General features: G+C 36.1%; 1 protein-coding gene across 5 annotated transcripts; it reads right to left on the minus strand.

The window, feature by feature from the left end:
* Positions 1 to 1,019: 1,019 nt before the first annotated feature.
* LOC102606839 (nuclear poly(A) polymerase 1) lies at positions 1,020 to 8,872 on the minus strand. 5 transcript variants are annotated; one of them, XM_015525470.3, is made up of 12 exons: positions 8,197 to 8,872; positions 8,030 to 8,107; positions 7,677 to 7,784; positions 7,175 to 7,237; positions 6,915 to 7,076; positions 5,061 to 5,174; positions 4,882 to 4,944; positions 4,428 to 4,757; positions 3,891 to 4,061; positions 2,854 to 3,702; positions 1,516 to 1,589; positions 1,020 to 1,208 (listed from the first exon to the last, which is right to left on the minus strand). In XM_015525470.3, exons 1-12 carry the CDS (start codon positions 8,293 to 8,295, stop codon positions 1,175 to 1,177), a joined length of 2,145 nt encoding a protein of 714 aa, XP_015380956.1. In that variant the 5' UTR covers positions 8,296 to 8,872; the 3' UTR covers positions 1,020 to 1,174. The 5 variants fall into 5 exon arrangements, with proteins under 5 accessions (XP_015380956.1, XP_006493031.1, XP_006493030.1 ...); XM_006492968.3 differs by having other exon boundaries at positions 3,837 to 4,061; XM_006492967.3 differs by having other exon boundaries at positions 2,854 to 3,804; positions 8,197 to 8,871.
* Between the last annotated feature and the right edge of the window lie 8,081 nt (positions 8,873 to 16,953).

Raw genomic sequence — 16,953 nt, forward strand, 5'->3', positions numbered from 1 at the left:
GCCAACAAATACAACGAATAATAGCAGCGTGTTGTTATGATTATCGAGCTTAATCAATATACAGATTTAAATAACTTCAATTTATTGAAAGAAAGAGTAGACAAAACCCAACTAACATTATCTTTTAGGTCTCTTATTTTAGTCCTAAAATATAATGTAAAATTAAAATCTTATTTATTTTTACAAAATTAACATCTTATTTATTTTTACTGCAAGAGCTCCAACTAGGTAACAGGCTTCGATAATTTTTTAGATATACTTTCTAGAGAGCTTCGTTTTCCAATAATTGGACAGGTCAAGTTGTAAATGTTTATGTAACATTTAGCAATATGAAGTGCAAAAAGCTTAAACAAATAGATCTTCACATTAGAAGGGGTAAAAATCTTGTTGGTACAATTTCTTTTAAAATATGCTTGACAAAATTTAAAACGATGTATTGTTAGATATTATGAATTGGATCCTTCTAAGTTACATGCATGTACCTTACAACCCTCTCACATGAATAGTATCCATATACTATTCATGTGAGAGGGATACTATTCATGTGAGAGAGTTGTAAGGTACATGCATGTAACTTAACATTACCCATACAAATTTAGAAATTGTGTACCTCAATAACACAAATACCACAATGCTTACAAAATTTGAATGCAAAATTTTACATAAATTAGCTTCGTTATTCGATCATATATTATGATCGATATTTGATTGAACGGCGCAAAATATACCACATTTTTTGGGATACAATTATACGAACTTCATATAGCAATGATAAAGAACCCACTCTTGTTCCACGAGTAAATAAAAATTGAAACATTTTAATAGATACCCCATGAAGTTTGAATTAATGACAGAATTACCCCAAAATTTTGCCTGGGTAGGATTATGCTCATTGATAGGGTGCATATAATTTCAAACAGGCTTGTTATTTTGTTAATACAAAGTAGAACGGCTGCTGCCTAACAACCACATTCATATGACAATCAATACACATTAACTACGAACAAAAGTAGAAGAAATGCGCTAAAAAATTATTGATCATTAATACTTACTACTATTACAACAGTAGAAAATAAAATTGTATACTTCATGCTATACACAGATTTTAACAAGTCATCCAGATGAAGTAATGCTCGAGGCTCCAGCTGAGACTTGAAGTCCCCTGAAATCCCCTTTACGTCGCCTTGTTCAAGGAAGTGAAGTTCAACCTGCGAACAGAAGAAGGTAACATATTCAGATGCTTGTTTAAAAGAATGGAATAGTCAAATGCAGTCAATCCAGGGGAAGCTTAATAGACTCACTTTATAAGATTCATTTGGACTTTTGGACAAAAAAGTTAAAACTAAAAATAAAGAAATTGTAGAAGAGTATAAAGAAAAGATAGCAGTCAAGGAAAAAGATGAAACTATAGTACATTCTGAATCATTAAAATACAATCGATTGCAAAAACACAATCAATTGCATCGTATGAACAAGTTGACTTATTCTTTGATAAAAATTGGAACCATTAGTTACCTGATTAGCGGCTTACGCTGCGGCACAGGTGCAGAAGGGATCACATTTGAGAAAGGCGCTGTCAGTTCCACAGGCTTAAAACAGAGAATTTGGGGGGGGCGGGGGGGGGGGGGGGGAAACAACAGTCAGTTCACTTGCAGTGATGATAGCAAGATAATCCGCATAGCATATTAGCAAAAGACTGAATTATTGTATATTTTTTTATTTTTCAATAGCATCTAAAAACAGTCTGTGTTCTCCATCAAATGTCACTTTATTAACTCTCTCTAGCTGTTACAGTCATCCTGACCAGATCTAATACCACATTGGTGCACACTTATTAGTGAATATCACCTGACGAACTAAAGGGCTTTCATATTGCAATGACTATAATCAAAACAAAATCACTTACACCTTGCTCCTACAAAATTTAATGTCTATTTCATTATTTCATGCCTGTAGTCTAGGGGTGGCAAAAATACCCACCCAGTACGAACCTGGACCACACCCGGGCATTGTGGGTTGGGTATTACCCGGCTCGGGTATGAAGCTGGGCCGGTCTTGACATCACTTGATAAACCCAGAACCCAGATTTTATTAAAAAAATTATTATAAAATATATTATTTTAAATATTTATATTTATTTGACTCATTTATTACACATATATAAAGTTTTAAACACTTAAAATTTATATTTTCATGTCAAATTTTATTGAAATAAATTTAAAACTTATAAAATTACCAAAAAAAAATATTCACATATAATATTAAAAAATATAAAATCCGGGTACCCGGATTAAAGCAAAAAGCCCGACCCGAGCATCTAAAAATATCCGGGCCAGGTCTGGGCATTGCAATACCCGGACCCGAGTTTTGCCAACCCTACTATAGTCCTTTTCCTTACGAAGGAAAAAAGATAAAAATTAGTTACTCCCTAAGGTTGAAAAATTCAGAAACCTATGACATTTTCTCAAATAAATGTAACCAAAATGGAGCCAAATAACTGTAAGCATAATAGGGTTGAAAATCAGAGCAGAACAATCCAGTGAGATAATTATATAGAACGGGTAAACTTTGATTTACCCCCCACTTAGAATGACAATCTTTAATTTACACCCAGGGTTTAAAACATCAATTTATCCCCATTTACTGTTGACAAGACAAAAATAAAGTTAATAATCACACCGCCCATTAGCCTGCATCTTTCCAACAAAAATGGGGGTAAATTGATATTTTCACTCTTTTGGGGGATAAGTTGAAGATTATCATTCTTATTGGGGGCTAAAAAGAAATTTATCCTTATAGAAATGTTGAAACTTTAAAGGCACCAATTGAAGTTATAAGGTTAGCAGACAAGACCTCAAGCTCCCCTAAGCCCCCATTTGGGGATAAAGCAGAGGAAGAACTGCCTCCATTCATTGATGTTAGTGTTGCTTCTGCTGCTATATTTACTGCACAAGACCCCAAAGAGTTGTTTTGTGTGCTCCCTGCAAAATCTTTGGCTTGATTTTTAAGTTCCAAATCAACTTCAAGCTGATCAAGTTCTAGTGGAAAAGCTTGGTCAGCAACATATGGACCAGACATTATCTTCTCAATTGCCAGCTTTTCAGCATCTTTAGAGTTTGATGAATTAAATGATAGGCCTTTATTACGAGGATCACCTATCATGGGTCCATCTACTTTACCATTATGCGAGGAAACCTCCACTGAATTTCTAGAACCTCTTATGCTGTCTGTCAAATTATTCTCAACTTTTTCTCTATTTGATCCCGCTAACTCATTTGCGTCCATATGTTCAAACTGTAAATTTATAGAAGATGAACTTATCGTGCTCATAATAGGGCTACCCTCACGAAATTCCCCACTAGAGGAAGGCATTGTGGCATGGCACTTGGCATTTCTCAAGTGAGTATCTACATTATCATCCGTCTGTTTTCTCTTCCTTCCATCATCTGCTCCTGGTTTAGTATGGCTTGACACCTTACGTTCCAAAGCCCGCCTACTATCCCAAGTTCCTTTTGAAGGACGAGAAGGTCGAACCCCACCCGGAAATACAAAGTTAGGTAAGTTCCTACGTGTAACATGAGCAACACTAATCTGCATTCCAGGCTTCCGTAACGTGTACATGCTGACAGCTTGCTTAAACTCCTTCACAGTTAACCTAATATCAAACTGTTCACCTTCACCAACAGGAACTCCTTGTTTCCGCTGCAAGCCCATGAAGTATGAGCAATATAAAGGTTTTGATTTGTCAGAAAAATCACCTGGATGCGGGTGGCACTGAAGCATATTGTAAGTATGCCTTTCAATCTAAGTCACAGAAATAACAAAATTAGGGTCACCTTTATAGAAGTGAAAAATGCAAACAGCCATGCATGAAGAGTTGTGGCATTAACCTTCAATGTAAGCTGACGGAGCCGAGACTCAACCCAACCTTTCCAATTTCTTAAATCATCAGCATTTTCTGCAGAGATATCTATCCGTAGATAATTTTTATATGCTTCAAAAAAGGTGAAAGGCTCAAAAAGTGTATCCCAATCAACATCAGCTTCATTTTTTTCCATAGCCTGCAATCTCAAATAAACATAAGCCTAAATTCAATCATATAACCATATATGCAGAGATGATCATTATCAAAACAAGAACGTCAATCTTTCCCCTGTGCTCCAAAGTAAGGCTCAATATAGCAGACTTGATGGAACCCATTTCAGAAAGATAATTCCATTTATCCATGTTATAGTTCTGGGCACTCCAAGTCACCAGAACAACTTAGTAATGTAGTAAAAACATATTGATACAAAAGGCGGCGTTCAAGAGAATTTTACATGAATTAAACGAACAGCAAAAACATTTATGGAATTTGTTATCTCCCGATTCACATGCCACCCTGAAATGGAAAAATGAGAAATAGCCGCTTGTACCATGGATCATACCTCACAAATTTCATGTCCTCGCTGAAATTCATCCATCATAATCCGCAAGGTACTTGTTGACACATTATAGCTGGAATTCATGCAAGGATAAGCTGGAGTTATTATAGGCATCAAATGATACTTGTCCTTCGGATTTCTTCTCGGATCCCAAACTTGAAGACCAAGTGACCCCTCCTCTATGGCACAAAGCAAGACTGGATTTGGCCAGCGCCACTGAGTATAAACCCTGAAGAACCGAGAAACCAACATACTGGGCACTGCATTAGGATATAGTTGACATATCCGAGCAACAAGCAATGCCCAGTTTATACCACCAAGAAACCCCGCAACCTGTTCATGACAAAACAAACAGTACCACAAGTGGAGTACTAATCAAAACTATGAAATCGAACAGTGCGAACCATAGTTAATTAAGGGACGTATTCAAATCTTCTCAATAAGTGATCTTCCATACATTTGAATAAACACCACGACGCTTAGCCCAAAATCTCATGCATCTCAATGTCGTGCGGAAATTCTACACCACAAGAAACAGAAACATACACACAGACAACATAATAGATTAAAAAATAAATAAATAAACAGAATCTGAAATTCATTAGATCAGAAAATTTTAAAACCAATAGCCACAACCTGTATTTTTGGAACCAAACGCAAAATCTGGTCAGTAACTCTACAACCATTAAGACTACGAACTGTCTGTTCATCTGCATTCTGCAGAATTGAGTCTTGTGAAATATCTAAGTCCTGTAACAGTATTAAAATATTAGAAACGACTATTAGCGGGTACACTGTTACTCATAAATTTACAACATAAGGAATTTTATACAACATAGGAGCATGTTATCGATGAAGTAAATGATTGTTTAAAGAACTTTACTCTAGTTTTCTAAGGAGATCATGCTTGTCAGGGAAAATGCAAAGGCAAATGCTACATAAGGGAAAAAATGAATATTGAAAATGAATGAATAAATAAATAAACAGTTTAAAAAACAAAAACCAATCACAAAGCAATCACTTCGACCAAAACCAATCCTCACCACAACCTAAAATTCATAAAAATGATCTTTAAAATCTTCACCAACGTTTCCACTAGCAAGAAGTATGCCTTGTGTTCTGACTTATTGATTGACTCTACATACCTCAACCTTAACCTATCGTTACCTGTCCAAAATGTAGCAATGGTTCTAACTTCTAGTAGCAACCCCCCCTTGCCACATGAAAATACAAACTCAAAGCCAATTAGAGAATTCATCAACCTTAAGATTATTGGTGTGGCCAAGCAAATACAGAGTCCAAAGGTCCATCTTCATCTCATTTCCAATAATTAAATAGTCATCCTACCCATAGGATCTGGGAATCCCAGCTAATTCAGTCACGCTCAATTTCATAGGAGCAGCCATCTAAACAAAACTATCATCCTTTTCATCCACTATTTGAACTGTTTCATATTTATCCTTTAAGCCTGACCACAGACAGAGTATAGCTCTGACATGCATTACCGATTATGGCTTTTACAAGATTGTGATTCTGAGGACACATCCCTGCACTTATCAGAGAATATGCCTGGATATATGATAAACCTCAAAAGTTGTACTCGTCACTACTCAAATTGACAGAAAATCATTGTTATTTATCTTGCTACGGTGCTTGTAGCATGTACAAGTATAAAAGTGGGCCGAAAAAAGGTGATTGGGCTATACCTACCAAGTCATTTATTTATTTTTTATTTTTTATTTTTTGCTAAGAAACAATAGATGATATATTAAACTATAAGAGAGATGCACAAAGATCAATGGGACAATAAATCCACTAAAATATGGACGAGAAGCCCAAAGAAAAAGAAAAGAACGTAATATACAGAGCAAAAATAGCCCAAAAAACATAAAACATCACAGCTTGCTGTGGATGCAACCCTTTTAGGATACAGCAGCTTACCAAATAAGGAAAATAGAAAGGAAAGAAATATCTTTAATTCAGCAGTAACAACAGCCCAGACGGAAGCCCAGAACTTCACTTTGTCCTATAGATCTTCCCTAACTACGCTATCAAAGATTCTCAGGTTTCTTTCATTCCATAAGACCAAAAAATAGCCAAGACAGCAAAGTCCCATAAAACCCCTTTTTCTTCTTCCTTTCAAGGCAGAATATCTTTCCAATAAGAGTCAATTATTACTAATATTATGTTGATTGTTTATCAGTTAATATCTCCAAAAAGTAGAATAAGTTGCAATTGCAGAAGACAACAGTATTAGAAGTTCACTGTTTCAAGTACGGAGTTAACCATGTATACCTAACACCAGGGACACCTTGGAAATTGAAGCCATAGTAAAAACATTCCATTCCAGTTATTGAAACAATAATAATAACTAAAAAGGTAAATGAACAAATATTAATAATGTGTAACTAAAAGGCAATAAAGGAGGCATTCTTTTGTCAATGTGGAATCACAAAAGATAAGTTGTTGCTTCGATAAGCCAGCACTTACTTCAGGAATAACCCAAAGAGAGAGTCTTGCATAAAGAAGATCAATGGAAACACCACTGAACTTGAATTTCATAACTGGAACATGAGCATCAGGCACCGGGTGCAATTCTGTAACTTCAGGCATCTCTGTAAGCATTTGATGTAGCTCACCAAAGAAGTCTTCCTACAGCCAATGCAGAGAACCACTCTTAAGTTCATCAAACAATTCAACCTACACTAAAACTAAAATTGTTGAACCATCAATACAAGAGCTGATCTTACTTCTCGTGTTGCATGCCTAGGTCCCACACAAAGTGTGTCTATATCCGCACCGGGACCGTGCACCTATTAACATGAAAAATAAAAAATAAGCTTCATAAGATAGCATCTTGCTCACATATGTCTAAAATATTTCCCACATCATTTCTCTGCTTTGAGGCTTGACCATAAAAACACTTTTTTTTTTGTCTTGCATAAATCTTAATGCATGTTACACCAACAGGTTCAGAAGCAACTAAGACTTCTATATTCACCACCAATCTTTTCTTAATATTAAGGATAATCATTGTCGCCAGAAACTTCCTATAAAACAAAACATGAACTTAATCTTCCAAAAACGAGGACAGGTTCTATTACTTTTACAAGACAACATCTCTGATTGAAATAATCCCAATTATACAAGTACAGGGACACCCAATCAATGGTCATGTAAGCATAATTAATAATCATAAGCATAGGGAAAGGAGAATCACATACAAAGTAACCTACAGAATATTTATCATACCCCAAGCCGATAAGAACCAAAGGTAAATATCTTGGCATTTGCTTCTTGAAGCAGTTGGTCGTTCAAACCTTTTGCACGGCTAATTTTCTTAACCCATATCTTCACAATCTGTTAGTTTTACAACATCATAAAAAGGTTCAAAATTAGCAAAGACATTTCTGACATTCTCCATCAAAGTAAAAAACTTAAACCTAAGATTTTTCATCATTTTCCTCCCCTCTTTACCTTTATTTTTGTTCAAAATTTTTTGAACGAAACCTACCAACAAAACTGCTTGATCATGGGTGCTTGGACCATTCAGCTAACCATAAACATAACAATATAAAACTGAGAGTTCAGGAAAGAGATAAAACCTGGTCTAGTCTCCCCAGCACTTCCTCTCTACTAACAGCCTCTTCTTGACTCTCATATAAATTCACATCCCGCAAGTACTGAAACACAAAAAAAAAGTTGTGCAAAATCAATTGAAGAGCCATAACCAAAATTAAGAACAATGAATTCCAAAATTCAAAACTGAAACCTTTTCAAGCTTGCGGGTCCTCATCAAATCATCGTCCGTTGGTCCTGCCAACGATATGGGCTCTGTAATGCCCAATCGCTGCCCGTTACTGCTCCCCATTACAATTATTTTTCAAAATTCTTTTTCTGATTTTTGCTTTTTTCTTCCAATCAAAAGGGTTTTTTAATCATATATTTACTGATATATTTTTACAAACGTTTCAACTGATCTTTTTTCTTTTTCTTTTTATTCCTTGAGAAGCATCAAATTGAAATCAAATACTGTATGTAGCACAATCAATATAATAATCGTTAATTGTACAGCACTGAATGGAAGATAACAAATAAATTGGTAGGAAAAAGCACTCAATAATAATGATAATAATAACAAAAAACCAACAAACAAGGAAAATACTTGGCCTTTAACTTTCAATACGACTATAATAGAACAGAGTACACCGGACGCCAATTCAGAGGCCTATAATAAAAAACCCTAATCCTAATATCGCATGTTATAAAGAAAGCTAATCAGATACAAAAAGTACGCGCAGCGACGAGCCAGCGTCGGACGGACGAACTACAGCGATTCAGCGGCGCAGCCCAGAAAGACGGATGTGAAGGGGTCGACTGACGATCTATTAGTTTTAGCTTTAGGTCCTAAGAAGAAAAATAGATAAAAAGGCCGAAGGGCGGTTTGTCGAATTTAGGAATTTCAATATTGCTTTTTTAAAATTTTAATCATAAACCGATCGGTTTGCTGTTGGTTCGGTTTGGTTTAATGAAATTAGGGATGACAAAATAACCCGGATCTGGCTCAGACTCACATAAACCTGGATAATCTGGACCGGGTTCAACCTGTACCGGATATAAATAATATCTGGATCCGGAAGTAAAATAATAAACTCGGATGTATTCAGGACCGGAACCGAAATGAGTCAACCTGTATATCCGGAACTCGGACCCGGATTTTTTTATTCTTAATATTATATTTTTAATTTTTCTTAATATAAATAGAAAAAACAAAAAGTTAAAAGAATAAAAAAGAAAAGAGGAAACCCTAGTTTATACTTTACAGCTTTCTCTCAACACAGTCGTCACCATTTTCCTCTTCTCTTCGTTAATCGAACACAGCCGCCAACTATTGCCTTTCTTGCCATCGTGGTGGCGCCGCTTTGCTGCCATCGTCGTGACGCCCCTTTGCTGCTTTGCTGCCATCACGACTGTGTTGATCATTATTGTCGTTAGCTGCCATTCAATTCGTTGATTGGTGTCAAATTGGATTCAAGTGCGGTATCAATTACAAGCCTCCAATTGTTGTTCCAGGTGGTGATCTCGCGAAGGTCTAGAGGCTGTGTGCATGATATTGAACTCAGCTTGTGAGGCCAAGGTGTTTTCTCACATTGACCACAAATTTGATTTGATGTAATGTTTAGAGGGCATAAAGAAAGGTGAATTCTTTGAAGCCCGCGAGGATCTTGCGGCTTTGGGGAAGGATTATGAGGAGGTTGGTGCTGAATTTGGTGGCGGTGAACATGATGATCGGGGAGATGATATGTGTTTGTAATTTTTGTAGCTTGTGTTCTTTTGCTTGCTTGTTTGTTGTAGTAGTTGGATTCTATAATTGCATTGCTTCACATTCTCTGCTGCTTTTGCTTTTTTGGGGGAAATTGCTATGTGGCTGTACCATTTTTCCCATTGTATCCATGGCCTTAAGAGAAGTGGAAAAGAAAAATTCATATAGGTATCCGGGTTTGAAACCTGCAATCTGGAAACCTGGATTTTTCCGGGTTAAACCCGTTCCGGACTCGGGGTCTAATTATCTGGGTTTATATTCGGATCTGGGATAGTAAATTCGCATCTGGGTCCGAAACTAGAACGGCCAAACCCGAATCCGGACCCGGAATTTGCCATCCCTAAATGAAACCGATATGCTTGTTGTCGGTTCGACTCGGTTTGATAAAAACCAATCAGTTTATTCATTTTCAAAATCAAAACCAAACAGAACAAAATATGTGATTATCTTACCAAAAATGCATTTATAATAAACATGAAGTGCTTTTTAGTATCACTACTCTTAATATTAAGATGCTTATATGTGCTGCATAGAAAGAGCTACATCATTTCTGTTTAGGCCTCTGTGGGTAAATTTAGAAGAATATTTATGTGTAGGTTGCAAGCTGACACATGGTAAAGGAATAATAAATAAGAAACTTATTGGTGGTAAAAGTGACACCTCAGTTGCTCTAGATGAGCCAATTAGGGAAGAATATAGTCTTAGTAGAATTAACTTACCTCAAAGGGAAAAAATAAAAAAAGAAATTAAGATATTTTTGTGCCATATGTGTGCTTCCTAAATGTCAACATTAATGAGTAAAAGTTCTTTATCTTTTAGCCTAAGAACAAGAAATCAATAAAAAAAAATTGATCTGTAGAGGCAGTCACAGAGGCAGTAGAGCTGACTAGTCAACAAGCGCAACGTGGACAAGGGTTTAAATGAAAACAACATTGATGTTTGCATCGGGTCAAATCCTAGTCAAACCCTAAAAATCCCCAAAAAACGACATCGTTTTGATATTAATTTTTTTTTAATTTGAGCACCAGCGCTGTTTCGAGCATTTGCTTTCTCCTTCAATTTCCGTTGCAACTACACGACATCGTTTGACAGCTACAAAAGTATATGCTTTCTTCTTCAATTTCAGTTTCAACTATAGCACTCCAGCTACAAAATCCTTTAATTGTTTTCTTCATTCTGGGCATTTGGATTTAGGTTAGATAAATGTGAAAAAAACAAAAGTAAAAGCTTGAATAAAGATGATACCTCAAATTGCAATGGTTAGGAACATTTTCCTTGAAAGTTGAGTTTCAACGTTTACAGTGGAGATTTGATTGGTTCCTCAAAGTTGAGTTTCAATTTGGATGTAGGCTTTCCCATACGGTAACGTATTGGTTCCTCAACATTTACTTGAATCTTGAGTTATTTCATTTTGAATTGAATCTTGAGCTGTTTCATTTTGAATTGAATCTTGAGCTATTTCATTTTGAATCATGAGCATTTGTTTCTATATTATTGTTTCTAAATTTAATTAATTTGGGATAATTAATTAATAATATTTTGAATTTGTTTCTAAATTTAATGAATCTTGAGCTGTTTCATTTTGAATCGTGAGCATTTGTTTATATATTATTGTTTATAAATTTAATGAATTTGGGATAATTAATTAATAATATTTTGAATTATTTTAATTTGTTTCTAAATTTAATTGAATTTTGAGCTGTTTCATTTTGAATCGCGAGCTAAATCATGACCAATTGTTTCTATATTATTTTTTTCTAAATTTAATTAATTTGTGATAATTAATTAATAATATTCTAAATTATTTTAATTTGCACCAATAATAAACGAGGTTGATGAAGTGGAGGAATTGCAGGATTTACAAGATGCTGATTTTGAAGTAAATAATGAAAAATTAATGGAAAAAGTTGTTAAGCCTAAGGTTGGGATGTGTTTTAATAGTCCTGATGAAATGTTTGAATATTACAAATCTTATGGCCAACAAGAGAGCTTTCTAGTGATGGAAATCTTGTAAAAAATGGGATGATGGAAGTATGAGATATGTGACATTTACTTGTAGGTGAAACAGTAAGTCCGAGTAAGAGTAGATATTATCGATGCAATCGTACCATTAGTCCTTATGTAAAAAAGCAGCTTGAAATAAATGAAGAAGCAGGAATTAAAATGACTCAAAGTTTCAAGTCTATTGTTGTTGAGGTTGGTGGCTTTCAAGTCTATTGTTGTTAAGGCTCAGAGAAGGGGATGCTACTGCAATTCAAAATTATTTTAAGAAAATGCAAGTAGAAAATGATGGTTTTTTCTTCAGTCTTAACCTGGATGAGGATGGTCGGTTAAAAAATGTATTTTGGGCAAATCTAAGGAATAAGGTAGCCCACAAAGACTTTGGAGATTTTGTTACATTTGACACCACATACCTTACAAATAAGTATGACATGCCATTTGCTCCTTTTGTTGGAGTTAATCATCCTGGTCATTCTATTTTGTTAGGATGTGGGTTGATTTCGCATGAGCATATAGAGACATTTACGTGGTTATTTGACACATGACTATCATGTATGTCTGGCTCTCCTCTCCTTAGGATCATCACAGACTAAGACAAAATGATGAAAAATGCAATTGAGATTGCTTTTCTAAATACTAAGCATCGATGGTGTTTGTGAAATATCTTGAAGAAAGTGCCTGAGAAGTTGGAAAGGTATGTAGAATATCATGACATTAGAGTTTTATTGTATTTTGTTGTTTATGATTCATAGACTCCTGTTGAATTTGAGGAAGTTTGGCATGACATGTTAGATAAACATGATCTTGGTAATAATCAGTGGTTAAATAGTTTATATAATGAAAGATATCTTTAGGTTCCATGTTTTATTAAAACAACGTTTTAGGTTAGCATGTCAACCAATCAACGTAGTGAGAGTATGAATGCTTTCTTTTATAGGTATGTTAACTTAAAAACAACTTTGAAGAAATTTGTGGAGAAATATAAGAAAGCAATGGAAAGTAAAATTGAGAAAGAATGGCAAGCAGATGCTAAGTACTTCAGCCAACAGATACCATGTTGTACCAGTTTCGCAATGGAAAAACAAGTTGAGGAAGTATACATTATTTTCAAGTTTCAAGAATTTCAATAGGAGGTAATAGATAAGATGTATTGTGAGGTTTTCAGTTGTGGGGGATTAGAATATGAAGTCATTGAAAATGATAGAAAGAGTCAAGAGAAGATTTTTAAAGTTATTTTTGAAAAAGACAATGGTGAAATTCGTTGTACGTGTTCAATGTTTGAATATAAATGGATTATTTGTAAACACGTCATTGAAGTGTTGATACGTAACCATATAAAATTACTTCTTGAGAAGTATATCCTACGAAGATAGAGGAAAGATGTGTGGAGATGTTAAAGTAGAGTGAAAGTTAGTAATAAGATGAGGAGTTCAAGCATTAAACATTAGCGATATAAAGAAAAATGTGCTACTTTTTATGATGTTGTTGATGTAGCTTCAAAAAATGAAGAAAGTCATAAAATTGGTCAGTTTCCTAAGCCTTTAATGACAATAACAAGTGATCCCAAGATCCCCCATTTTCTCTTTAGCATAACAAAATAGTGTCATATAATGATCCATATCACCACTCTCTATGAATGCATTTTCTTTTCAAAGTTTGATAATGTGTGCTCTTGTATTTGCCTCTCGATTTTTTGATATGAATAAGTAGCTTGAAATGCTGTAAGAATATGTTCACCATTAAACTAACTCTATATATGTCGTTGAGTATTGTTTATTATGATGCAAGATGGTATCTAGAGATTATCTTATTCCAGAGTACCCCAAACTGATCAGTTTCTTAAGCCTTTAATCATAATAACAAGTGATCCCAAGATCCCCCATATTCTCCTTAGGATAACAAAATAGTGTCATATAATGATCCATATCGCCACTCTCTATGAATGCATTTCCTTTACAAAGTTTGATAATGTGTGCTCTTATATTTGCCTCTCGATTTTTTGATATGGATGAGTAGCTTGAAATGCTATAAGAATATGTTCACCATTAAACTAACTCTTTATATGTCGTTGAGTATTGTTTATTATGACACAAGATGGTATCTAAAGATTACCTTATTCCAGGGTACCCGAGGTACTTAACTATCCCTGATCTTATAATCTACTCAACATCAGACCCAGCAAAAGGGCACACTAGTAGCCGTCTTTATCATTATTTGTTCGCCATATTTGATTCTGAGTGAATGAAGGATCATGAGATTTTCGACTATCTTGCAGAAGAGTAGGCGAGCAACCACCTTTATCATTATTTGTCTTGCATATTTGATTTAGAATGAATTATGGATCATGAGGTTTTCCACCATCTTTTAAAAGGAATCGCCACAAGTTTTGTTAATATTTACGGCAAGCATTTCCAAGAAAATCGCCATATACTGATGAAGGGTATCCAAGGTACCCATGCCAGAAAGTCACTCCTCAAATACATCAAAAAGAATCAACAAAAGTGCTAGAAACAATAGAAGTGCAAGCATTGGTATTAGGGGTACCTGATGGTCACTTTAGCTGAGGTACCATAATTGATCTCCATAGACTTTTAGATCGAGATGTGCGGGGAACTCTGCTACTCTCAATCGCCTTCAAAATAGCCGGTCTATCTACTTACTTCTCCACTCTTGTCACTACCAGCCTCAGATGAGCACTCCATTCCTCAGTCATGATACGCTCAAAAGCATTGTCAACTATGTTCTTCTGTCGAGGGTACCTCTAAAGCTGCAAAGAAAGAAGCCCCTGCGATTTTATTTTTGTCCTCGAAGCACGTGAAGGAAAGCTACCCTTAAATAAGGTGGATCCCGGGATAATCAACGAATTGCTTCTTAAATGGCTAAAGAAGTCATTCAAGTCCTCACCAAAGCGACCTTTACTTAGCAATCACTAGAAAACAAAATATGGGTGATGGTAGGGTACCCTCACAACACCTTCTACCCATACTTGGTGGTTCATCCTCAAACGTAAATGAAAAGTTTGGGTCAATCGGCTTTGTCCTCTTCAACTTGTCCAAATTGGCAGCCATTTCTGAAGCAAATAGGAGAGGGAGCCCATATTTCTTTTTTGGGTTCTCGGGGTACCCCTTGAGTTGCCATCTTTCAACTTGGCCCATCCGTGCCAGCACTTTTGCTATGTAAGATAGAAAATAATGTCTAAGCTTTTACGTGACCTAGTTCACATTTTAAGATGTGAAGAGACCAGGTACACCTTATAAAAGGAGTAGTACTCGAATATCCAAAGAGCCGCCATTCGTTTGGTTAAAAAAGGCATTAGAGTCATCTAATGAAGAATCCACATTTGCCAACTACCGTGCATAAAGAAAAAAAGGTCAATTGCATGAATATTAAACTCCATAGCAGAAAAGAAGATAGAGGGGAATGAAATGCAAAAAACAGAAGCAAACTTTAGATAAGGAGGGGTATCCCAAGAACACCTTCTAGCTGTATATGGCCTATGCTGAAAAGCCAATAAAGGGGTTTCATTAATCAGCCTAGCTCTCTCTTATCTATCCACACTCAACAATCATTTTCCCTTTGTAAAGCCCCTTCAACTCTCTAAATGAAATATTTCTCTTGAATAATTTTAACCATAACATCTAAAGGCTTGAATAAAATGATGTATGAAGTCTCAAATCAATATGAAGGGCTATCACATCTGTCTTGGGGTACTCTTGGGTTTCATTCTTGTGGGGTATCTGGAGGTCAACCAAAGAAGGAATGTAGTACTTAACCCTGATATACTATAGGTATCGTAGAGTAACCCTCCAAACACTCGGAGAGTGAGATTGGTTAAATTAGGAAAAGGAAAATGACGAAGTGGTTTTTGGACGTGCGAAATAATGTTGTCAGCCTAAACAAAGGTAAGCGAGGTACCCCATTTTTCCATTTTCTGCTGCCTATCACGCTAAACTTCACCTCGCCGCGAGTCGCTCATACTTCTTATGTGAGTTTCTTTTGCCTCAATACTTTTTGCCAAAACGAAACTAGGAGGGATGTTGTTTGAGGAGAAACTGGAAAAGTAATAGAACGCCACTTGTCGATGAGTAGAATAACTCCAAGTGATCACTGTACGCATCTGGGGTACCCTATCTAACTTAGAGCCCGAAGTACCCCGCATAATTCAAGATAACCCACATAACTCGACTATAATTCAAGGTACCCGCATAATTTGAGGTACCTCACATAACTCGAGAATAATTCGAGGTCCCCTACATAACTCAAGTATAATTCGAGGTACCCCACTTAACTCGAGTGTAATTCCAGGTACCCCACATAATTTGAGGTACCATACATAACTCGAGTATAACTCAAGGTACCCCATCTGGCCAAGTGTAACACGAGGTACCCCATATAACTCGAGGTACCCAACATAACTCGATATTTGGGGTACCCAACATATCAGATTCGAAGCGAACGAGGAAAGTCCTCTGAAAAGTCTTCCATGAGAAATGTCTCCATCGCTTGAAGATAATATTTGACTTTGTCAGAATTAAATATTAAAAATATTGTACTGAAAAGTGGTGACAACCGCCTGTCACCTCTGCCAAAAGTGAAGGACGCTGCCCCAAGGACAGTGGTCCTCAACTGCCTTCCTAAACAGCCACTGCTGAGGTACCCTAGACCACTCTCATGCGCACGCCATGTACCTAAAAGGATAAGATACGTCGTGAACGCCTTCTTGATTCACAAGCATGCACATAACAACCCAAAAATCATAAAAAAGGTAAAAGGACATGAAAGGTCTGAAAAGGGACAACCAATAACCATAAAAAAATGCACCACGTGGCAGCTGAGATACTCTATATGTAAAGGTGTCCAGGTTTTATTCTCTGATTTTATTCATTCACTCATGAACACTCACACTCCACAAAATAAGCTTTCTTCAACCTTAAAACTTGATTTATAGAGGGCTGGCAAGCTTTCTTCACCATAAAAAAACTTGAGTTGCTGAATTGAGCATCGGAGTATGAATGTCGGGGCACCCCGGCTTCACCTCTAACATCTATTTCATTGTTTTGCAGGCATAAAAGCTCATTTCGAAGGACTTCTTTTCTTGATTTAGACCACTCACCGCCATCACTAGCTCAGTCAACCCTTCTCACCCTCTCCGAATTTCAGAAATATCGCACACGACAAACTAGTGAGGTGCCCTGGTTCCCCGTA

Source organism: Citrus sinensis, chromosome 6, assembly GCF_022201045.2.
Source record: "Citrus sinensis cultivar Valencia sweet orange chromosome 6, DVS_A1.0, whole genome shotgun sequence".
In the NCBI taxonomy this organism is placed as follows: domain Eukaryota; kingdom Viridiplantae; phylum Streptophyta; class Magnoliopsida; order Sapindales; family Rutaceae; genus Citrus; species Citrus sinensis.

Coding starts and splice junctions, on each gene's coding strand:
- LOC102606839 (XM_006492967.3), bottom strand. CDS start 8,295: ATGGGGAGCAGTAACGGGCAGCGATTGGGCATTACAGAGCCCATATCG. Junction 7,238..7,676: donor TTGGTTCTTATCGGCTTGGG/GTATGATAAATA, acceptor TCATGTTAATAG/GTGCACGGTCCCGGTGCGGA. Junction 4,758..4,881: donor GTCGTGGTGTTTATTCAAAT/GTATGGAAGATC, acceptor TGTCATGAACAG/GTTGCGGGGTTTCTTGGTGG.